General features: G+C 39.6%; 1 protein-coding gene across 1 annotated transcript in view; it reads left to right on the top strand.

Annotated features, from left to right (window-relative positions):
• Nucleotides 1-20,253, top strand: part of PTPRK (protein tyrosine phosphatase receptor type K) — a 528,548-nt gene that overhangs the window by 398,660 nt on the left and 109,635 nt on the right. The window contains exon 15 of the mRNA XM_089686377.1: nt 19,724-19,862. Within this exon, the coding sequence (XP_089542503.1) occupies nt 19,724-19,862 (139 nt within the window). The remainder of the gene's footprint in view (nt 1-19,723; nt 19,863-20,253) is intronic.

The following is a 20,253-nucleotide window of genomic DNA, read 5'->3' as shown; positions in this document are numbered from 1 at the left end:
ATTCATGATAGTTTCTTGCCCCCTTTGTCTCAGTGATACAGTGTATAAACCCTTGATGCTCTTAATGCCATCCGTATGTCACACTCAAATCTTTCCAAATCTGCAAAAATGAGAATCAAGATGAGAGTTTGTGAGCTTAGAACGATGAGCCGAGTGCTGAGCTGCTTCGAAAGATGAAGATTTGTCAGTTGGATCCCTAATACTGCTAAACCCCTAACATTGCACACAGCACTTTTTATCATTCATCCTATTATGTTTAACCATTGTGAATCATTTTAGCAAGGAATGAAAGTCCTACTTATAAATTAAAAGCATATCAGCAACATCTGTGTCACTGCCCAAAGCACTCTCCTTATGTGGCACAATCAGCAGAGCTTTTCTTAGATTTATGCTCAGGGGCACATAGACGTCTGCAGTCACTGAGAGATGCTCTCTAAAGTTTCTGTACCAATCCTTTGTCTTATTTTCCATAATGCTGAAATATCAGGTTGATGTTGCTCACTGTAATGCTATTCAATTGGGAGCTCCTAATAAAGCCTGCTAACTATATCTGAAGTGCTTTACCCCATTTTGAGTTGTAAAAGCTTGCCCATTTGACCTAGTTATAGAATAGGGTAAAAGAAAAAAAAAGCTCTGCTGCGACAAAATGTGGTGGCTTTATGGCATTTTTATGGGAATAGTTTTGGAGTTCTTACTGTGGTCAATTTTACATTCTGCATGTCTGATGAGGGTTTTAGTACACATTGTTCCAGTCTAATGATCATATTCTTAGTTATATTAAATGCTCTGATAAGTCATGTAGTACCAAACAGGACAATTCCTAGTGCTAGGGTGAAGCACACAGACCATGTACAGACTATTTTGTTCGAATTTCAAAGGAAATGTATAGTCTTGTCACTGATTTTTGATATTTACATAATTAAGAGGTTAGTTTGATGTAAATAATGTTACCAATTAGTGTTCATGTTTTAAAAACATTGTTTCTAGATATAATTAATCGTTCTAGAAATCCTGTATAATAATCTACCATATGCTCAAAGGGTAGCCATATGATTGATCACATACACAGGGTTTTTCTTGCTTTGCAGTATAGCTCTTCTTACAGCTCATCCCCAGACTCTTCACCAAACCTCCCTCTATCCCTTTGCCTCATTCCTCAATATTATTATTATTATTACAGGTACTTGTATAGTGCCATCAATTTACGCAGCTCTTTACATATATATTGTACATTTACATCTGTCCCTAACCCTCAAGGGATGTACAATCTAAGGTCCCTAACTTACATCCATACACATATGAGGGCCAATTTAGACAGGATCCAATTAACCTACCAGCATGTCTTTGGAGTGTGGGAGGAAACCGGAGTACCCGGAGGAAACCCACGCAGGCACAGGGAGAACATGCAAATTCCAGGCAGGTGGTGCCATGGTTGGGATTTGAACCAATGACCCTAGTACTGCCAAGTGGAAGCGCTAACCATTTAGCCGTTCTGCTGCCCCAATATGCTTTTGCTTCTCTACCTTGCTTTACCGCTGTGCAAATCTGTAATGAAGGGTCAGTTACTTTACCACTAATGATCTAAAAGTCTATTCTGTGTAACGGCCAGGAGAAGGGGTGTGTGCAGCTGGACAAGAAGAGACTCTACCAATTAAAATGGGCATTTCTACTTAATGGGGAGGTAAAACAAAAAGCGTTGGGCATTGCCAAGACCAGTCCGAGAGCAGCCATACTGCCTGTTCTTCTCAATAGAAAGTCCTGGGATCCCACTGCCTGAAAGAAAAGTTTGAAGAATAATTGCTGCACAATCAAATAGAAGATCTAACAAGCAAGGATATCATTTATATAGGCAGGCCATATAGCTTAATTATTATTATTATTATTATACAGGATTTATATAGCGCCAACAGTTTGCTCAGAGCTTTATAATATAACGGGAGACAATACAGCAACAATACAGTTCAATACAAGAGGGATTTGAGGGCCCTGCTCCTTGGAGCTTACAATCTAGGAGGGAGTGGCTAGTGGTACAAAAGGTAGTAACTGTGGGGGATGGACTGGTTGGAAGAGTAGAAGATTCCAGTATTAGCTGAGGGCAGCATTGGCTTCCCTGAAGAGAGAGGTTTTCAGAGATCGCCTAAAAGTGAACAGAGTAGGCGATAGTCTGATAAATTGGGGTAGAGAGTTCCAGAGGATGGGGGAAGCTTTGGAGAAGTCCTGGAGACAAGCATGGGAGGAGGAGACAAGGGAGCTAGAGAGTAGGAGGTCTTGTGAGGAGCAGAGAGTACGGTTTGGGTGATATTTGGAGACAAGATCGGTGATGTAATTTGGGGCAATGTTATAAATGGCTTTATACGTTATTGTTAGTGTTTTGAATTTTATCCGTTGGGCAATGGGAAGCCAGTGGAGGGATTGGCAGAGAGGGATGAAAGATACAGAACAGTTAGTAAGGTGGATGATTCTGGAAGCAGAATTCATGATAGAATAAAGAGGGGATAGCCTACGATAAGGTAGGCCAATGAGGAGGGAGTTACAATAGTCAAGGCGAGATATACCAAGGGAGTGGATAAGTTGCTTAGTGGTTTCCGAGGTTAGGAACGGGCGTATCTTGGAGATGTTGCGGAGGTGAAGTCTACAAGATTTGGACAGTGATTGGATTTGGGGGTGAAAGGACAGATGAGAGTCTAGGATTACACCTAGTACCCTGGCATGAGGGGAGGGACTGATGATTGTGTTATTGATCTTGATGGAGAAGTCAGGGGAGGGGGCACGGGCTGGGGGGAATACTAAGAGCTCAGTTTTGGAAAGATTGAGTTTGAGGAAGAGGAGTGACATCCATGCCGATATGTCACTTAGTAGGTTAGTGATGCGATTATTAAAAGCAATACCTTCCTTGTGTGTCTGATATCTTATCCCAACAGTTGTTAAAGAAGGTGGCTAATCTACATATTCCTTGCTAATTTTACAAGAATAAGCCAATAGTATTAATGTGAAAAGTCACATCAAAACTTTCTAAGGCAAGTATCACAGTAAAAAAAACTCGGAGCATATTTACTGAAAAAACATTGGGGGACATTTATCAATTTTGTTGCTGGACAGAGCAATGCTAAACAAGAGCAATGACATGCATCATAAGACAGAATTGTTACAAGGTTACAGCCTGAGTCAAAAATTCTTCTTTTGGCTGGTATTAAGTAGTGCTGTGACTGAGTGAAATCTGACTCTTGCCACCTAATTATGTGTCTGTTAGCTTGAACATCCATCTCATCTACACAAATCTGCCTTTGAACTTTGCAAATGGTCACACTTGGCTGCCCAGGAATACAGACACACATGCTATGGGAGACACAACCTGATTTGCAATTATTTGTGTTGCCAGTTTACTTCATCAATGCCCACCATTATGCTTTGTCCTTGGAGTATATCTGAAGCTAATACTTCAGGTTAATTAGTTTCATTTTGGATAGAATATGGAAGGGATCAGATCACAGTCTGAGGTTTTTTTGGTTTGTTTTTTTCGTTTTCTATATCATTAGGGCGTTTTCCCGTGGTTTCCACTGCTTTAGGCTGAACAGGGAGTGAGTTTGTCTTTCCAATGTAAGTAAAATTCCCTGTTAGTTGTCACGGGACCAGTTGTTCCCTTTATTCTTGTTCTGGTGGAAGCTTGGAAAAAAAAAAAAACACACATACTGTATATGCAGGCAGACATGTGAAAAACCAAGCATACCCATTGAAAACTGTTGACGGTTTCAACATATTTGAACAGGCAAACATATCTTCATTAAATCAGTGCCTGCAGATAAAGGTCATATACTTGAACAAATGACACACAAAATTGACATGGTGTATCCATTTTCACAATCTAAATTAATGAAAATGTTGATTTGTCACATGGAAAAAGATCATTCCTATATTTTCCACCACTCAGATCCACCACACATCTCAGGCATGCAGGGTCTGGGTTTCTCTTTGGCATTGACATGTGTGGTATTATCATGCCAAGATCTAAAGAACTCTAAGTTGCTCACAAAAATGGTTGTGGGTGCCTATGAGTCTGGCATGCGATTTTAACCACTTCCTGTCCGGACACTTTTACCCCCTTCCTGTCCAGGGCAATTTTCAGCTTTCAGTGCTATCACAATTTGAATGACAATTGCGCGGTCATGCAACACTGTACCCATATGAATTTTTTACCATTTTTTTGAGACATAAAACTTTATTTTGGTGGTATTTATTCACTGCTGGGATTTTGATTTTTTTTGCTATGTAAATGAAAATGTCCAAAAATTTTGAAAAAATGTTTCTTATAAAATTTTGCAAATAAATAATATTTCATCATAAATCCAGGCCAAAATTTATTCCGTTTATCTTTTTAGTAAAAAAAAAAAAAAGCCAAATTAGTTTATAAACAAATTATAATTTAACTTTTTTTTACATTTTTATTTTATTTTTTAATATTTATTTTTTTACATGCTGTTACCATGGTGACACTGTACTACTTGTGGGGGGTGATGAAGATTTTTTTTTTTCTACACTGATTGCTTTTACACCCATATAGGATGTAAAAGCAATCCTTTCTCTTTCTCTCTGTCTGCATTCTTGCAGCCATTGAGAACTACTAAGTGAGCTGTGATTGGTCACAGCTTGTCACATGGTACAAAACTGTTGTGAATAGCCTTGTACCATGTGACCTCTGTGATCATTCACAGATTTCACACGTAGTGACATCTTGCTTACTACTTTGCATGTGATCACTGATTGGCCAATCAGCGATCACATGATCGGGACCTCGTACAGATCGCCCGGCCACCCGACCCTGCAGTGCCACCATCCGGCCGGGAGATGGTTAAAAGGTCACCAACTTTGAAATTAATCATAGCATGTCTTCTCTGCAATCACAATCCTGCAATAAACTTTAAACTGCATTGGAGATATGCTATGCAGATGCTTTTGTTCTAAAAGTTTAGAGGAGTGCTACAGTTTGTCATGTAGGCAAAAATGAGGCCTTCTGAAACCATGTACTGTGGAATGATCAATCAAAGATAGTTTTGCCACAGAAACAGACATGTTTTTTGCAAACCTAAGACAGCATTTCAAGAGAAGAACCCCCATAGCAACTGTGAAGCATGGTGGTGAAAATGATATTGTTTAGGGTTGTTATGCTGTTTCAGGACCTAAGTAGCTTGCAGCAATCAAGTTAATAAGTTTGTACCATATCAAAGTGTGCTTGATGAACATTTAGGAATTTAAGGCCATCTGTCCTCAAGTTAAACTGGAACAGTATCTTTTAGCACAATAATGATCTAAAGCACACTAATACATCCAAAAATGAATTACTCAAAAAGAAGAAATGGAAGGTTATGAACTGGCCTTGGAAAAGCCCTGATTTAAAACAAAATAACATGAATCCATGCTAGGAAATCCACAAACATAGTGCAGCTGAAGGAATTTTAATTTCCTAATGAGAAGTAGTCAAAAATGTTGAGGCAGTGTCAGAGACTGGTGGGCAATTATGAACAATGCTTTCCAGAAGTATTTTTTTACTCGAGGGCAATACCAGCTTCTGAGGTTGTACTTGCTTTTTCCACAGTGCACTATGAAATAGATTCATAGTTAAATTTAAAGCGACATTGCCTGTTTCAAATTGTGCTTATATTAAAGTATATCAATTTTATCTGTAGACACTGTTTACTAAAGATCTAATATTTGCTTGTTCAAATGTTGATAAAGTGAACAATGTCCTTGCGGTGTACTTACTTCCCACATGATTGTACACATGCGTACACTTGCACACACGAAAAGTTATTGAGGGCTTGTTCAAACTTGTGCTCTGCAAGTACACATAGGAAGCAATGCTTTTCTTTGTGCCCTGTTCATACTTGAACACAGCTGTACAGATCTGCGAATGAATACAGATCAAGGCTGTGACCGAAGACATCAGAAAAACTTGGTAAAAACATCAGCCTAAATAATAAATTCTTCTCTAGCTCTACTTTTGAAAGGAAATGATGGCACAGGAAAGGGGGTGAGTCTGCACGTAGGAAGAAAAGGGCTAAATGCAATATAACTAAAAAAAGCTTATGAAAATGCACCTAAATTCTTGTAAAGTAAATCAAGCAAACCATATGCTTTTTCACCTGCGGTTTTGTGTGCATTTATAAACCCTGTAATTGTATCAGATAATTGGGCTTAAACATAGCCTTTGTGCTACCACTCTCCAAGTACTTGTAGAAAGTAACAAATTGTTGTGCAGTTAGAATTATTTTAGGGCAAAAATATATTGTCCTTGAGTTTACTGGTGTTTTCTGAGCTGAAATTTCTTTTTGTTAGTCATTTAGGTTCAGTTCACATCATTGCAATGAATACCCATAGGAGCAAGGTATAAGTTTACTAAACATTATAGACCGTGTGGCAAACTCTTACAATTTTTTTTTTCTTAAAGCGGAGTTCCACTCACTTTATAAAAAAATAAAAGTCAACAGCTACAAAAAGTGTGGGCACCCAGCTGTGACAGCTTGCAGCTTCACAGCCAGGTGCCCACTGCGTATGTGAGAGTAGCGCTGCACTTCCTGAATGGGCCCCGTAGTCTTCTGGGACCTGTCACGTGTCCCATAAGACTTCGGGTACCTGTCAAATTCGGGTACCCCCTCCCCACAGGTGCCAATCCTTAATGAGGATCGGGGGACCAATCTTTAAAGCGGAACTCCCCTTTTGGGTGGAACTCTGCTTTAAGCACGCCATGTCAACTGTCTTTTTTGTTCACTTTATTTTCTATTTTACATGTACTTTCTATTGTGCATTTAGAAAAGGGAAAAACATATACATCACTTCTCATCTTGTGGTTGGGAATATGTTTTTCATGTGTTGTAATATGCATTCAGCCAGTTTAATGTAGCTATAGCTACTGTATGTTGTAGACTGGTATTCTCTTATCACATGATTCTCTCATGATGTGATACTTTTTATTCAGTTGTGCACTGGAAAGAAATTACAGCCTTTATTGTTAACCCATGTTGACATATTTGCAAATGGCCATGTTTGTACTTTAGTGCCTTAGTGTAACATAATGAGGTGAGAGAATATTCTAGATGGAAAGGAAATCTGTACCCCAACTGACACTTTCAAGACAATGTTAACATTACTATAATATCACCACCAAAAAAGGGGTTTTGTTTTCACAAATTTGCAAATACATGCATAAGCTGCAGAGCCTCTTCATGGCACCCCAATATTCTGTAGTTATGCAGGCTCTCCAAATGTATAGAGTTAGGAACTGCAGAATATTGGGGTGCCGTGGATAGGCTCTGCAGCTTACGCATGTATTTGCAAATGTGTGAAATCTAAACCCCTGAGAGTTGTGCCTCCGAGAACAAGTTTCTGATTTTGGTGGTGATATTATAGTAATGTTAACATTGTCCTGAATATGTCAGTTGGGGTACAGATTTCACATGTATTTTCAAATGTGTGCAAACTAAACCTATGTATTTATCGCAAACTGTTTGACAAGACAATTAGGTTGGTTGCAGGCTGGTCAGTAAGTTGAGCTGGGAACATTTCTCTTATATCGTTTGACATTCATCACATTTCCATGTGCTCCTTGCTGTAAAGGCCAGTTAAAGATTGAGGCAGTGGCCATTTGTTTGCACTGGATGTCACGGTCTTCTGGGTGCTGTAGGTAAACTGTTGGCACTGAGAGATGCATATTTTATTTTCTGTGTATTTATTTCTTTATTGAGCTTTAAAGTGGTGGTTCCCAACCTCCCTGGTTGGGCAAGGAGGAAGTGAGCAGTTCAAACTTATTCCACATATACACCAGCAGGACTGATCAAGAAATACAAGATCTGAGCAATAACATGATGACACCAGATGGGTTTTTGGCAGCAGCCTGTCACCTGGGGGAAGGGGGTTGCTGGGGAGTTGGCGGGTGCAGCCTCGGTCTCACCAGTGCTCTATGAGACCCTGTCCCTGGCCAGCTCTCCTCCCTTCCTTTCTCAGTCTTCATGGCCACAGAGAGGGAAGGGGAGTAGTGGTGGTGGGAGTAGGGGAGCGGGTGCCCTCTGGTGGTCGTAGGGTGGAAGTGCAGGTTGTGCTGGCACACACAGGACATCCACACCCCAAACAACCTGTGCCCCCCCCCCCCCCCCGCACTGCACGGCCCAGGCCCCAGGAAGCCATGGACTGCCTGCGGCCTAGGGGTTTGGGACCCTTGGTTTTAAGGAAATCTTTAGTGAGTCACTTGCAGACTACCGTGGCTGAACTCTCCTAACAACTCTGTTTTCGTGCAGATTTTTAGCACTTTCTCATCTCACATCTCAAGTCAAACACCTGAAATGAGTACCTAGATCAGAGGTTCTGACTTTCTAATCTGCATACTTTTACTTGGGTTACTATCTAAAAAGGTATTGAAGCCAGATACACCTAAACAAGTCATTTTTATTAAACATGGTCAACAATGGCAGTTCCACATTTTTTTGTTACCCCATGTTTTTTGTTACCCCATGTTTTCCTTACTATTAGATGAATAATATTAAAAGCGTTATATAGTTGTACTTGTTTCCCTTGTTGTTCTGTACTCCCTATCCTGTAGGTTAGGGATAGAGGCTTTAATAGTCTGTTTTTATTTTGTTTAACATTTCTTTGCTAAGTGATCCTTTTAAAGTCTATTATGTGTTTTGTTTGCATTATTCATAAACTAATGTATACAATATACCACTGTTCTCCATTATTTGTGATGTGCAGTTTCTCGTGGTTTCAGGTGTCTGTTGGTATAGCAACCAGGATTAGGTTTCCAGAAGCTCTTCATAAAGTTTATTTTACCAGGTCCTTGTGCCAGAAGTTAACTAGAAACCTCAGTCTGTAACTGTATCTTTGGAAGTGGTTTACAGCTGCTGCCTGCAGCCTAATCTAAGAAACAGATGGGGTTGTAGATACAATATGTCTGCTAAGAAGTCAGGAAGATTTTGCTGGAAACTTTAAATCCTGTACATTATTACACTGAATTTCTCTGTCAACCGGCCCAAATAGCTTGCTTGTAATGGATCATTTAAGTACTTTTCATTTGACTGTAAGTTGCATAGTCTATGCATGCATGGAATCCTTGCAGAACCCTGAGGTCACTTGGGGACCTAGGTATGAAAAGTATGTTAATGAGAAGATATCTTGCTGCTTGAAGTGATCAATCACAATCTGTTTCATTTTGAACTTTGCCCTGCAGATAGGACATTTTACAGTGACCCTATCCACTTGAAAACAAAATCAGGGTGAAAAGTCCTTGCAGTAGAAGAGCTTTTTATACTCCACTCTCCCACAGCCCATATCTCCTCCTACCTTCCTTCTGTTTCAGTACTGCAGCCACTGTAAGACTCTTGGGCATTTAATTCTGTAAGTGGTGGCAGCCTGTGTTCCTCAACGCGTGTTATGGTGCTATATTCTATTGCATGAACCTTTCATCTTCATTTTTTGCAACCTGATCACTTTAAGGACTCATGTAGACAGGCATTTAAAATGCTTATCCATTGCAGATCTGAAAATACCCATTAACTTGAATGGAGTAGGGTAGATGACAGACTGCCTTTGACCTGGTTTCCATTTTTTTTTTCTTTGGACTCAACATGCCCAAATATGATGTTGTTTGAATTGCAAATGAAGCAAGCCAACTACAGCCTTTTATTTTCAAACTCTGGGTTTTGTAATCAGATGCATGCGTTTAAGCAGCGCTGTATTCAAATGGAAAAAGGCTGTGTTTGACAACAACACCATTCCACCTGAGCCTTTAACCTGATAGGTTGTTATGAGCAACAAGAACTTTTAGGTTGCCTTCACACATTTGCATAGGAGGAACAATTTTTGCCAGGCTATTTTCACGCATTTTGTATATCTTATAGGGCTGCTCTAAGTGCGATTGTTGCCTGAAAAGAAGCTCCTGCTCCTTTTTGGGTGACAAGCTTCATGTGATTTTGAAAGGTGCTGTTTGCCACAATTGCCATGCGACAACCATGAAAGAATCTCTTCGAGTTTGAGTTGTCATTAAGGAATAATGGCATCTAAACACATGTTGCACAGTGATTACCACATGATTTGGAATCGCGGGCAGAATCACAGCAATTCTGCCTACAAACCCAAAGCGCAAGATGTGAAAAGGGTCTTGATGTTTGCTGCTTTCTCCTACATAATACCAAAAACTGACATGCTATGTCATGAGGCAACTTGTATTCTTAAAGATGGACTATGGAATTAGAGTTCATTCTAGTGATGCACTGCTATATCGGCCACTGAAAATTATCAGCCAAAAGTAGGGTTATTGGCATTTGCTGACATTGCCAGTGTTTGGGTTTTTTTTTAGAATGAGTTCACCTTTCATAACATGTTATATGTTACACCCATATTCAAAGTGTAACATGTATTGTGTTGTGAAAGGACCGGCCCCACTCTCCCACTTTGACAGCTAGCAGGGGATCTTCTCCCACTAGCTGTCAAAATTTTTAAAGCTTTTTCTGTGAAGGAGAAAATGATTAGTCTTAACAGCCTTAGCGGCTATCAGCTTGTAGTCCTCAATGAACTACCACGTCTCTGTGAGCACTGTGGTAGTTTGATTCCATCTGTCAGAGTGTATTGGCTTGCACGTGCAGGCAAGCAGATATACCAGCAGGTCTGCAGGGGTCCTGCATGGCACCAGCAATATGCTGATCACTGGTGCAATGCTTTCCAGTCTCCTGCAACAAAAAATACATACACAATTTTACCTGCAAAAAAATTTGCATTTTTAAATTTTTCTGTCAAAAAGTGAACTTATCCTTTCAGTTACTGTGCAGCATATACATACGTGTGTGCACACACTTTGATCTGGTGATCGGTGTGTCGCCCCGGACACAGCGGATCACATTACCGCTGTGTTCAGGCGATCTGTGTGAGAGCAGAGAGAAGCAATCCTGCAGTGTGTGAGTATACAGCAGCCTGTCAGGCTGCTTGTACATTCACACACTGCAGTGCCAGCTACCCAAGTGCCCCAGTTTAGTGCCCCTGTGTATTTGATCACTGCCCCACAATAACAATAATAAATAATGCAGAGAGGCCCTGTCACATGTCCCAGTACGCACAAAACACCCCTGTACACCATACCAATGTCCTGATCACCGCCATACCCCAAACCAACACCCTGATCAGTGCCATATGCCATGCCAGCGCCCTGATCACCTCCATACACCATACCAGTGCCCTGATCACCCCCATACACCATACCAGCGCCCTGATCACCACCATACACCATGCCAGCGCCCTAATTACCGCCATACACCATACCAGCGCCCTGATCACCGCCATACACCATACCAGCGTTCTGATCACTGCCAAGCCCCATACCAGCATCCTGATCACTGCCATGCCCCATACCAGCATCCTGATCACTGCCATGCCCCATACCAGCGTTCTGATCACCGCTATACCCCATACCAGCATTCTGATCACCGCCATACCCCATACCAGTGTTCTGATCACCGCCATACCCCAAATCAGCGACCTGATTACCGTCATACCCCCTATCAGCGATCTGATTACCGTCATACCCCATACCAGTGCCCTGATCACCGTCATACCCCATACCAGTGCCCTGATCACCGTCATACCTCATACCAGCATCCTGATCACCGGCATACCCCATCCCATTTTAGGATCTCAACTGATCAATTTTCAAATATATCCCATAATTTGTAGACTCTATAGCTTTCACACAAACTAAATATAAACTATTTTGGGTTACTTTTACCACAAAAATGTAGCAGAATACATTTTGGCCTAAATTTATGAAGAAAAATTATCTATTTGCAAAATTGTATAATGAAAAGTAAGCAAAAAATGATTTTTTTTTTCAAAATTTTTGTTTTTTTTTCATTTATATAGCAAAAAATAAGCCCAGTGGTGATCAAATACAACCAAAAGAAAGCTCTATCTGTCTCAAAAAAAGAATAAAAATTTCATATGGGTACAGTGTTGCATGACTAAGTAATTGTCACTCAGTGTGACAGTGCTGAAAGCCAAATATTGGCCTGAACTGGAAGGGGCTAAAAGTGTCCTGAATTGAAGTGGTTAATCCTCCACATTGTGTAAAAAGGATGTTTGATCCTGTCTTCTCTGATACTCCCCTTCTTCCACATTTCTCGTTGCATCTGCTGATAGAACAGAGCCTTGGGGCAAACTGCACTTGCTCTGTTTTGTGTGTATTGGTAGAGGGGTTTTTTTTGGGTGGGAGGGAGGATGCATGTGATTAGCACGGGACCAATCAGCGCTGTCCAGACAGAGGGTCAGGGGTCCTGCAGCCTGATAGGACAATTAGGGGAGAATGAAAACTCCTCCTACAAGTTTCTACCAGTGCTCTGCTGGACACTGATAGAAGTCACTGCTGTAACTGCTGATGAGAAAATGTATTTAGCAGTTTATATTTACTAAAATAATTGCGCTTCCGTGTTCTGTGTACTGCTAGAGACCAGATATAGTGAATCCAGGGTCCTGGGTTTAGTAACACTTTAACGTCCCCATTGACAGAGAGTTTGAAGCAGTAAAGAAATGACTTGTCTCTTATGAATCATAACCTTAGCATTCTCTCTCATTTTTCCTACAACATTCTCCCTCCAGTTGGGTGGGGAAATTTCTGATTTAGTGAATTCTCCCACCTTGTCTGTCTGAGTGACTATATACACAGCTAGATACTTACTATTTTGAGGATGGGGGAAGGAAGGGACAGTTGACTAGGCAGAAATAAGTTTTTAGGCATTGAGCTCTTCAAGCATTATGCCAACCAAATGGTCTGATGGCAGCTGTATTTTGTTATATTCTACCAACCGCAATGATCATCCATGGGGTTGGAGTTTGGTAGTCCAAAAGTTTATGCACTTACCAGTTATTTCTTCCCATAACAATCTGTTGAGAAGATTGTTCTGTTAAAAAAAATTAAATATCTCTTAATTACGTGGATCAGTACAATGAAATCAGTCCTCTGTGTATTCATTGTACAAAGTTTTCCTTTCTAATTTATTCTATATTTCTTAGATGTGCATAGATTTTTATAGCTCATCTTAGACATTTACACACCCTATATTAAATATTTCAATGACTAGAACATTGATGAATAGAAAGAAAGTGATTCACTTGTTCAAACATGAAAAATGTAAGGTTGATTTGCTGGGCCGGAGCAGGTTCTACTGAGCTCTACATATTAAAACAGTAGCGATGATAGATTCTTGGCTCTTTGAAACAGAATCTATGTTTGTATAATTCCGTCTGATTTGTCCTGAATCACAAAACCACTTCAATACATTATTGTGATAGATACAGTGCATGTTTATGTGCTGGACATTAAGCAAATTTATATTAAGTTACATTTTTATCTGCATGAATGTCTGCCTAGATCTGGCTGGTGTGTTGGAATCTGTGCCAAAATATTTTTTATTATTATGCGAATCATAGCTCGGGGGCCAGTGCACACAATGCCAGTGAGTGGTACCTAAACGCTTAAAGTTCAGATTAGCTATTTTATAGGGGACATCTACAAATGTTAATTCTGCCTAAGTACCCTTAAAGTGTTCCTAAACCCAGGACCCTGCATTCACTATAACTGGTCTCCTATAGTACACAGAACATGGAAGCGCAATTATTTTAGTGAATATAAACTGCTGAATACCTTTTCTCATCAGCAGTTAGAACATTCTTGTGATATCTATCAGTGTCCAGCAGAGCACTGGTTACAGCTTGTAGGAGGAGTTCTTATTTTCCCCTGATTGTCCTATAAGGCTTCATAACCCCTGACCCTCTGTCTGGACAGTCTGGTGGAAAAATAAGCCTCTGTAGCAATACACACCAAACTGAGCATGTGCAGCTTGTTCTATCAAAAGATGGATTGGGGAAGAAGGGAAGGATCAGAGAAGACATAGTCAAACGCCCTTTTTACACAATGCAGAGGTTAGGTTAAACATTGAGTAGAACAAGAATGATTTACTGCATATACAGACTGATTTTACTATTGTGGGTTTAGTAATACTTTAAAGTATACTTTGTGTCTTGAATTTATTTTGAAACCTAGCAGTGCACTTCTGTGTCTCTTTGTCTCATAGCTGTGTATTTGCAGTGTGAGATTTAAGGCACTGCTGCCTCTGTTTGATGTCACTACTATGCTACTCTTTAGTCTTCTTGAAGGGGAAACTGTACCAGAAGACTTGTGGACAAGTAACTTCCTGCTTTTGTGCTTTCTAGACCTCTACTGCTGCTGGTTGATTATTCCTTCACCAGTCATCAGATTTCCAGTATTCAGAGACACAGTTCTGCCATAAGGATGCAGAGCTCTGATCCTCTACTCAGATGGTCACCTCCACAAAAAGTGTAAAACAGGGCTTGGCAAGTCTGTAAAGGAGAAAGAGATCTGTTGAGGGAGTCTAGAGGTAATGCTGGTGACCAGTTCTTTGTCTTTTGCTTGACTTTGTTTTAGCACAGCTTCAACTGTTTTTTTCTCTTCACATATCAACATCTTTCCTTCAGTATTTCTGTACACCGATGTTAATAAAGAACAAATAATTTAATATTAGACATAGTTTAGAAAAAGGTGATTGTTGTGTATTTTTGAGGGGCACTGTTAGAGGCATTCCCAAATAATAAAACTGTATTGGGAGAAATATATAGGCTGCCATACATTCTGTCCTAGTATGACAACACTCAACCTACTGGTAATCCCTACCCTAGTATGATGACGCTTAGCTGCTCACCCTACTGTATTAGGACAATAAAAAAGGGACAGAACTACTGGAATCTCTACCTTTCCTCTTGTCCCTAACATAGATGGGTGGAGTTCTGAAATCCACAAAATGTAATCACTAATATTAGGACAAAGAACAAAGTATTGACTTTCAAACTTTATGACAAAATTAGCAGTTTTTTGGCCCTTATCAAATATACATTATGATAAAACAATTTTAATTGTATATTTAAAGCTGACCTTCATTGCAATTTTTATCCCTACAGTCCTAGATGAGAATGAGGTCTCTTCCACTCCTGAGGCTTTCTGGGGTATGCATGTCACTTATCCCATGAGACATCAGCTTCAACACAGTGGCTGGAGGAGGGTGGACCTGGCAATGTGTCATCAGGGGGCTTGCTGTCTCTTTCTGGCTCCCAGTGATGTTACAGAGGAAGATGTTGGAGCAGGATCTGGTGCACAGTAGTGTTAACTCTACTTGTAACTCATACCATAGTATGACCATGCTTAGACACTCTCTCTACTGTATCAGGTCAACAGAGAATCGGGTCAACTGCCCCTTTCCTCCTGTCCATAACATAGATGGGTTGGGGTTCTGTAGTCCTCAGAACAATATCACTGATTACAGCAGAAAAAAAACAGAGCGCAGTGTCAGCTGACAAAAATTGTGGCAATGTCTACTTAACAAACATATATGATAAAACAATTTTAATGGTATATTAATGGTCCAACTCCTGAAGCCTTCTGGGTTAGGCATGTCACTAATTCCAGGAGGCATCAGCTTCAACACAGCAGCTGGTGGTGGGTGGACCTGGCTGCTGTCTCTTGGCTCCTGATGACATCAGAAATGAAGATGGAAGTGCAAGACCAGCAGCGGAGTGATGAATCACAGCAGGATGACGCTGATTTGTAGGGCGTATGTGTATAAAGGATAACCCCTATAAAAAAAAAAAAAAAACCATACAAAGGAGGTTATTTGACTGGCCTCAGGTGATACAGAGATTAAACTTCTACATATGTTTTACCTGTTTTTCTGCAATCTTTTCTTCTCTACATCTGTTCAAAGTGCAAAATTTATAGAGCTTGACTAAGCTGTCAGAAAAGAGGAGGCGGGGAGCTGAAATTACACACTCCAGAGTTCAGGGAAGAGAGCTTTGAGAGCTGATTGGAGGGAAGTGAAACAACACCCTTCACACAGGAACAGAGCTGAGGCTGTTAATCACAGGCTGTATGCTGAAGCTCCCACCCCTGTCACCTTTTTTCTCTTGGTGTGCAGAAAACCTGTTAGAAGGAACTAGGCAGCAGACAGAAATTACACTTCGGAGTTAACTTGCTAAAACTGTAGAGTGCAAAATCTAGTACAGCTGTTCATGGTAGCCAATCAGTTTCTAACTTCAGCTTGTTCAATTAAACTTTTGACAACAAAAGAACCTGGAGCTGCACCAGATTTTGCACTTTACAGTTTTAGTATATCAACCCCTTCATGCTTGGACTGAGACACATAAACACTATAGAAGGATATGCTTTGTTCATGTTTGAGGTTTACAACCATTTAAAGGTTTACAGCTTACATATTTTTTTACTGTGAGCACCTATTAAGGTCCCATGAGTCAATAATCATAATAGACGTTACTTTGTGACAGACTTATATACAATAGATATGGAATTTATACTAACTGTTAGGGGAAAAAAATTTGATTAAAAACTTCTAGATTGCAAGCTCATTTGGACAGGGATTTTTCTTCTTGTAACTTGTTTTTGTTATATACCCTTAACTTTGTGACTATATATTTTGATATAGTATTAAGTATAAAGAATGTATTGGTCCACAAAGGAGCAACATAATTCTGTCAAGGACAAGTCTTCATATCTGATCTTCGCCACCACATTGCAAGTTAAAATTTATATTGCAATCCCTGCCAGAAGTAAAGGTTGTAAGGGAGATTCCCTCATGTGGTTACAGCAAATGGTTGTAAATTAACTTTTGTTTGCAACAAAAATCTGAAACGCCACTTATGAAAAGCTTCCATTTCCTGTTGTTAAAGAGCCTGAGGCTACCAAAATCATTTGTGTAAACGGCAGTTAGCCCAGTCTCTTAGACAATCTATTCATTGCACAGATGGACAACAGTAACTGATAAAATCTGATGCCTGCCTAGAAAAATAAATAATAAATAAGTTTCATCTGTGGAAAAACATGGTTCCCTTTGCATGGTGCATGGCAGGTGTTTTTTTGAGCTGATGTTTTATCCATTGTCAAAAGAGATAAATGGTATTACTTATGTGAGTCTAAACCGTTCTGGATAATAGATCACGGATGTCAGTATTGCAATTAAAGTTTTTATAGAATTTTCTAATATAGATGTACCTTAGAACTAAACTTAGAGGTGGTCCATTGTAACTAGGAAGAAGAGGATCTGCATATTGTTTTTTTGTGGATATTGGGACTTTAAAGGTGCATAGTTCATATATAAGATTCAGCACATTTATCCTCACTTCATATTACCTTTATATAGCCAGCAGTAAGATGGTTTTGGAATAACGAATGATGAAAAATGTTTACAAGAGACGTTTGCCAGGTCCTACTTGCCATCTTTGGACCAATTTGTTTTTTATTTGGGGGGGGTGGACTGATGCACACTTTGGTGAGCTGTGTTTTTGTGTTTGGTTTTTTTGTGTGCCCCATTCACTCTTCTTGCAGTTGTCAGCTGTGGGGCAGAGTGGTGTGGAAAAATGCAACACGACTGCATTTTTCTTCACCGCTCTACAGGTCTCTGTGCGACCGTGTGTTTTTATGCACGGTTGCCCAGCTCAGCTAAGCAGCTATGCACTGAAATGAACTGAATGTCCCTTTGTGGCATTCCATTAAAGTGTGTTAGAATAAAAAGGGGAAACAGTGCCTTGCTTTGTAAAAACCCAAGACTCTACCCACCCTTTGCCAGCAGCTGCGATCACTACGGGCAGAGAAAAACGTTTTGGTAGTGCGAACCTGCTCTAAAGATGCTTAGGCCTAATCATATATGTAGTGCCCCAAAAAGGTCACCAGTGGGATATTTTTGGCTACAAAAATCACTTTAAACAAACCCCAAATAATTATATATTTTCAGTAGAGGCCCAGTAGAATAAAATTGTGGCAGTTGCAATTTTTTAAGACGCGTGAAAATTTTGCAACTCTTTAAAAGTCTGAATTACTGCTGTTACTCCAGTGTTCATGGTGATTATTTTAATATTTCAGGTACTTATATAGCGCTGTCAATTTACTTAGTACTTTACATATATATATTGTACATTGACATCAGTCTCTAACCCTCGAGTGGCGTACAATCTAAGGTCCCTAACTTACATTCATACATACACATACTAGGGCCAATTTAGACAGGAGGCAATTAACCCACCAGCATGTCTTTGGAATACCCCACATGTGTGATGCAATTGCTGTTTATATACATGCGTGGCCCTATTGATGTGTTTCTATATGTTTTTGTGTTCAGGTGTGTTTATTTTATTATAATTTTCTATGAAAGTTTTACTTTTTAATTTTTTTTATTTTACTTCATTGCTATCACAAGGAGGCCAACAAGACTGAAAATAACAATATCAATACCAAGCTCATAGCTGCAGCAGCAGCCACGTGCTTGAATGCCAGGACATACAAATTGTGTCTTGGTGGACAAAGGGCTAAAGTTAACCTTTCCTGAGAAACACATGGGAGCTGCCATTGCTAACCACCTTCTGAAGGCGCTAGCTGCCTGGCTACTATTTAGTAATTAGAAAACTCTGAGCAAATTCTTAAGTTCTTATCTGCATGTGTCTGCCAGATCTGTGACTCAAAAGATTGAAGCCACAAGGTTAGAATGACAGCCAGGCAACTAGAGTTTCAGGCATAGGAGTCTTCAATGGCAGCGTCCATGCTTCTTTTGGGAAAGTTTTCCTTTATCCTGTATGTTTTCTGCTTTTTTTTTTTTCTCTTTTAACATAAATCAAGTGCCGCATGGATTTATAATAGCTTTATATTGAATATCAAAAAGATTATCTTTGTACTGCAGCTGGAGCAATAGGTGGTATTCACACACAGCAGTGGATTGTCCCAATTCTGGTCAGACCCTGATTGGTTTTGTTTGCTTATCTCTATATAGAACCTCCTTGGGTAATACTGGATGTTTTGAATGTCCTATGAAATACTTTTACTGGGCATTTTTTTTTTGCTTACTATACGTTTTCTCAGCTGTAGACTTGTTAAGCAGTTGTCTTTATGAATGAGAAACTTGTAGTGCAGCTGCACAGTGCAAAATGCGAGGGTAAGTATTGCTGCAGCACATAATCCTTGACCTGCAGCATGTGCTTAGGAAATACCACATTTTATAAATTCCTCTCATGTGTTCTCTGGCTCAGAAATGTACATTTGTCTGTGTAACAGCGTCTAGCTTTCAGACAGCATATTATCTTACGATTATAAATAAGGAGCAGTTAGCAAGCCTAAGGTTACATGTGAAAAACATCCATTCTGGTCTTTTGGAAATTAATGGAGATTAATAATTCAGCAAGTGCAATTAAATGAGGCTAGCATTTCATTATGTCTTTTGTGTTCCTCTTTTTTTACTGAATTGGTTGGTTTCTCTACAACAATATGCATTTACAGTCATCCCACTGGCTACATGTTGACCTCTTGTTTCCTGGGCATGAGTTAAAATGTAGTACGTTTTGGCTTATTGATATAGCAGTGTAAGTACAAGTGATGACACAGTACCCCTATACAGCCAATCAGAATTCTCTTTGTGTCAGCTGAAAATTGTCATAACTGGATTGGTTTCTTTGGGTTGCTACACTTTGTCATAGTTACAATATCTAATCCTGACCTGAAGCTTTTGGTGAACCAGGGTCCGGAATAGCACAAGTGGTCATGTTGTTGACTTACCTTGATGCTTTTGATCACTAGTTTTAAATTGGAGCCTTTTTATAATTGTGTGTATTTCTTTCCCATTTTTAGCTGCTGCGGTTGAAGAACCAGAGGTTATTCCTGATCCTGCCAAGCAAACCGATCGTGTGGTGAAAATAGCTGGCATTAGTGCAGGGATTTTAGTATTCATCTTACTGCTTCTAGTTGTCGTTTTAATTGTCAAAAAAAGGTAAGGACTCAAAATTAAACTGCTCAGTTGTCCTGTTTGTCACACTCAGAAACTGCAAAATAATGGTGAAATCCTGTTGTCCATTAGTATTTTTTTTACTGGTTTATGTTTGATGTTATGTACATATTTGATATAACTAAACTTTTTTTTTTTTAATATGGTAAGCTGTATGTTTTTAGAAGTTTTGCAGTTATTAGAAAACATTACAAATCTTAAAAATACCTGTTTCCAAATATATATTGTAAATGCAAGTTAAAGGGGTCTTACTTTTACAAAAATGTACCAATATTAGGTTATCCTAAATAATTCCTTCAAATTCTGTGCTGTTAGATGTGCATCCATATTTCAAAATAGTCTGGTTACACTGTTTGAGAAACATCTTCGTGTCTGC

This window comes from Staurois parvus, unplaced genomic scaffold (genome assembly GCF_062004578.1).
Source record: "Staurois parvus isolate SC_StPar_1 unplaced genomic scaffold, SC_StPar_1.0 ptg000397l, whole genome shotgun sequence".
NCBI lineage: Eukaryota > Metazoa > Chordata > Amphibia > Anura > Ranidae > Staurois > Staurois parvus.
Note: the sequence above shows the minus strand (reverse complement) of the source record. Positions and strands in the feature narration are given on the sequence as shown.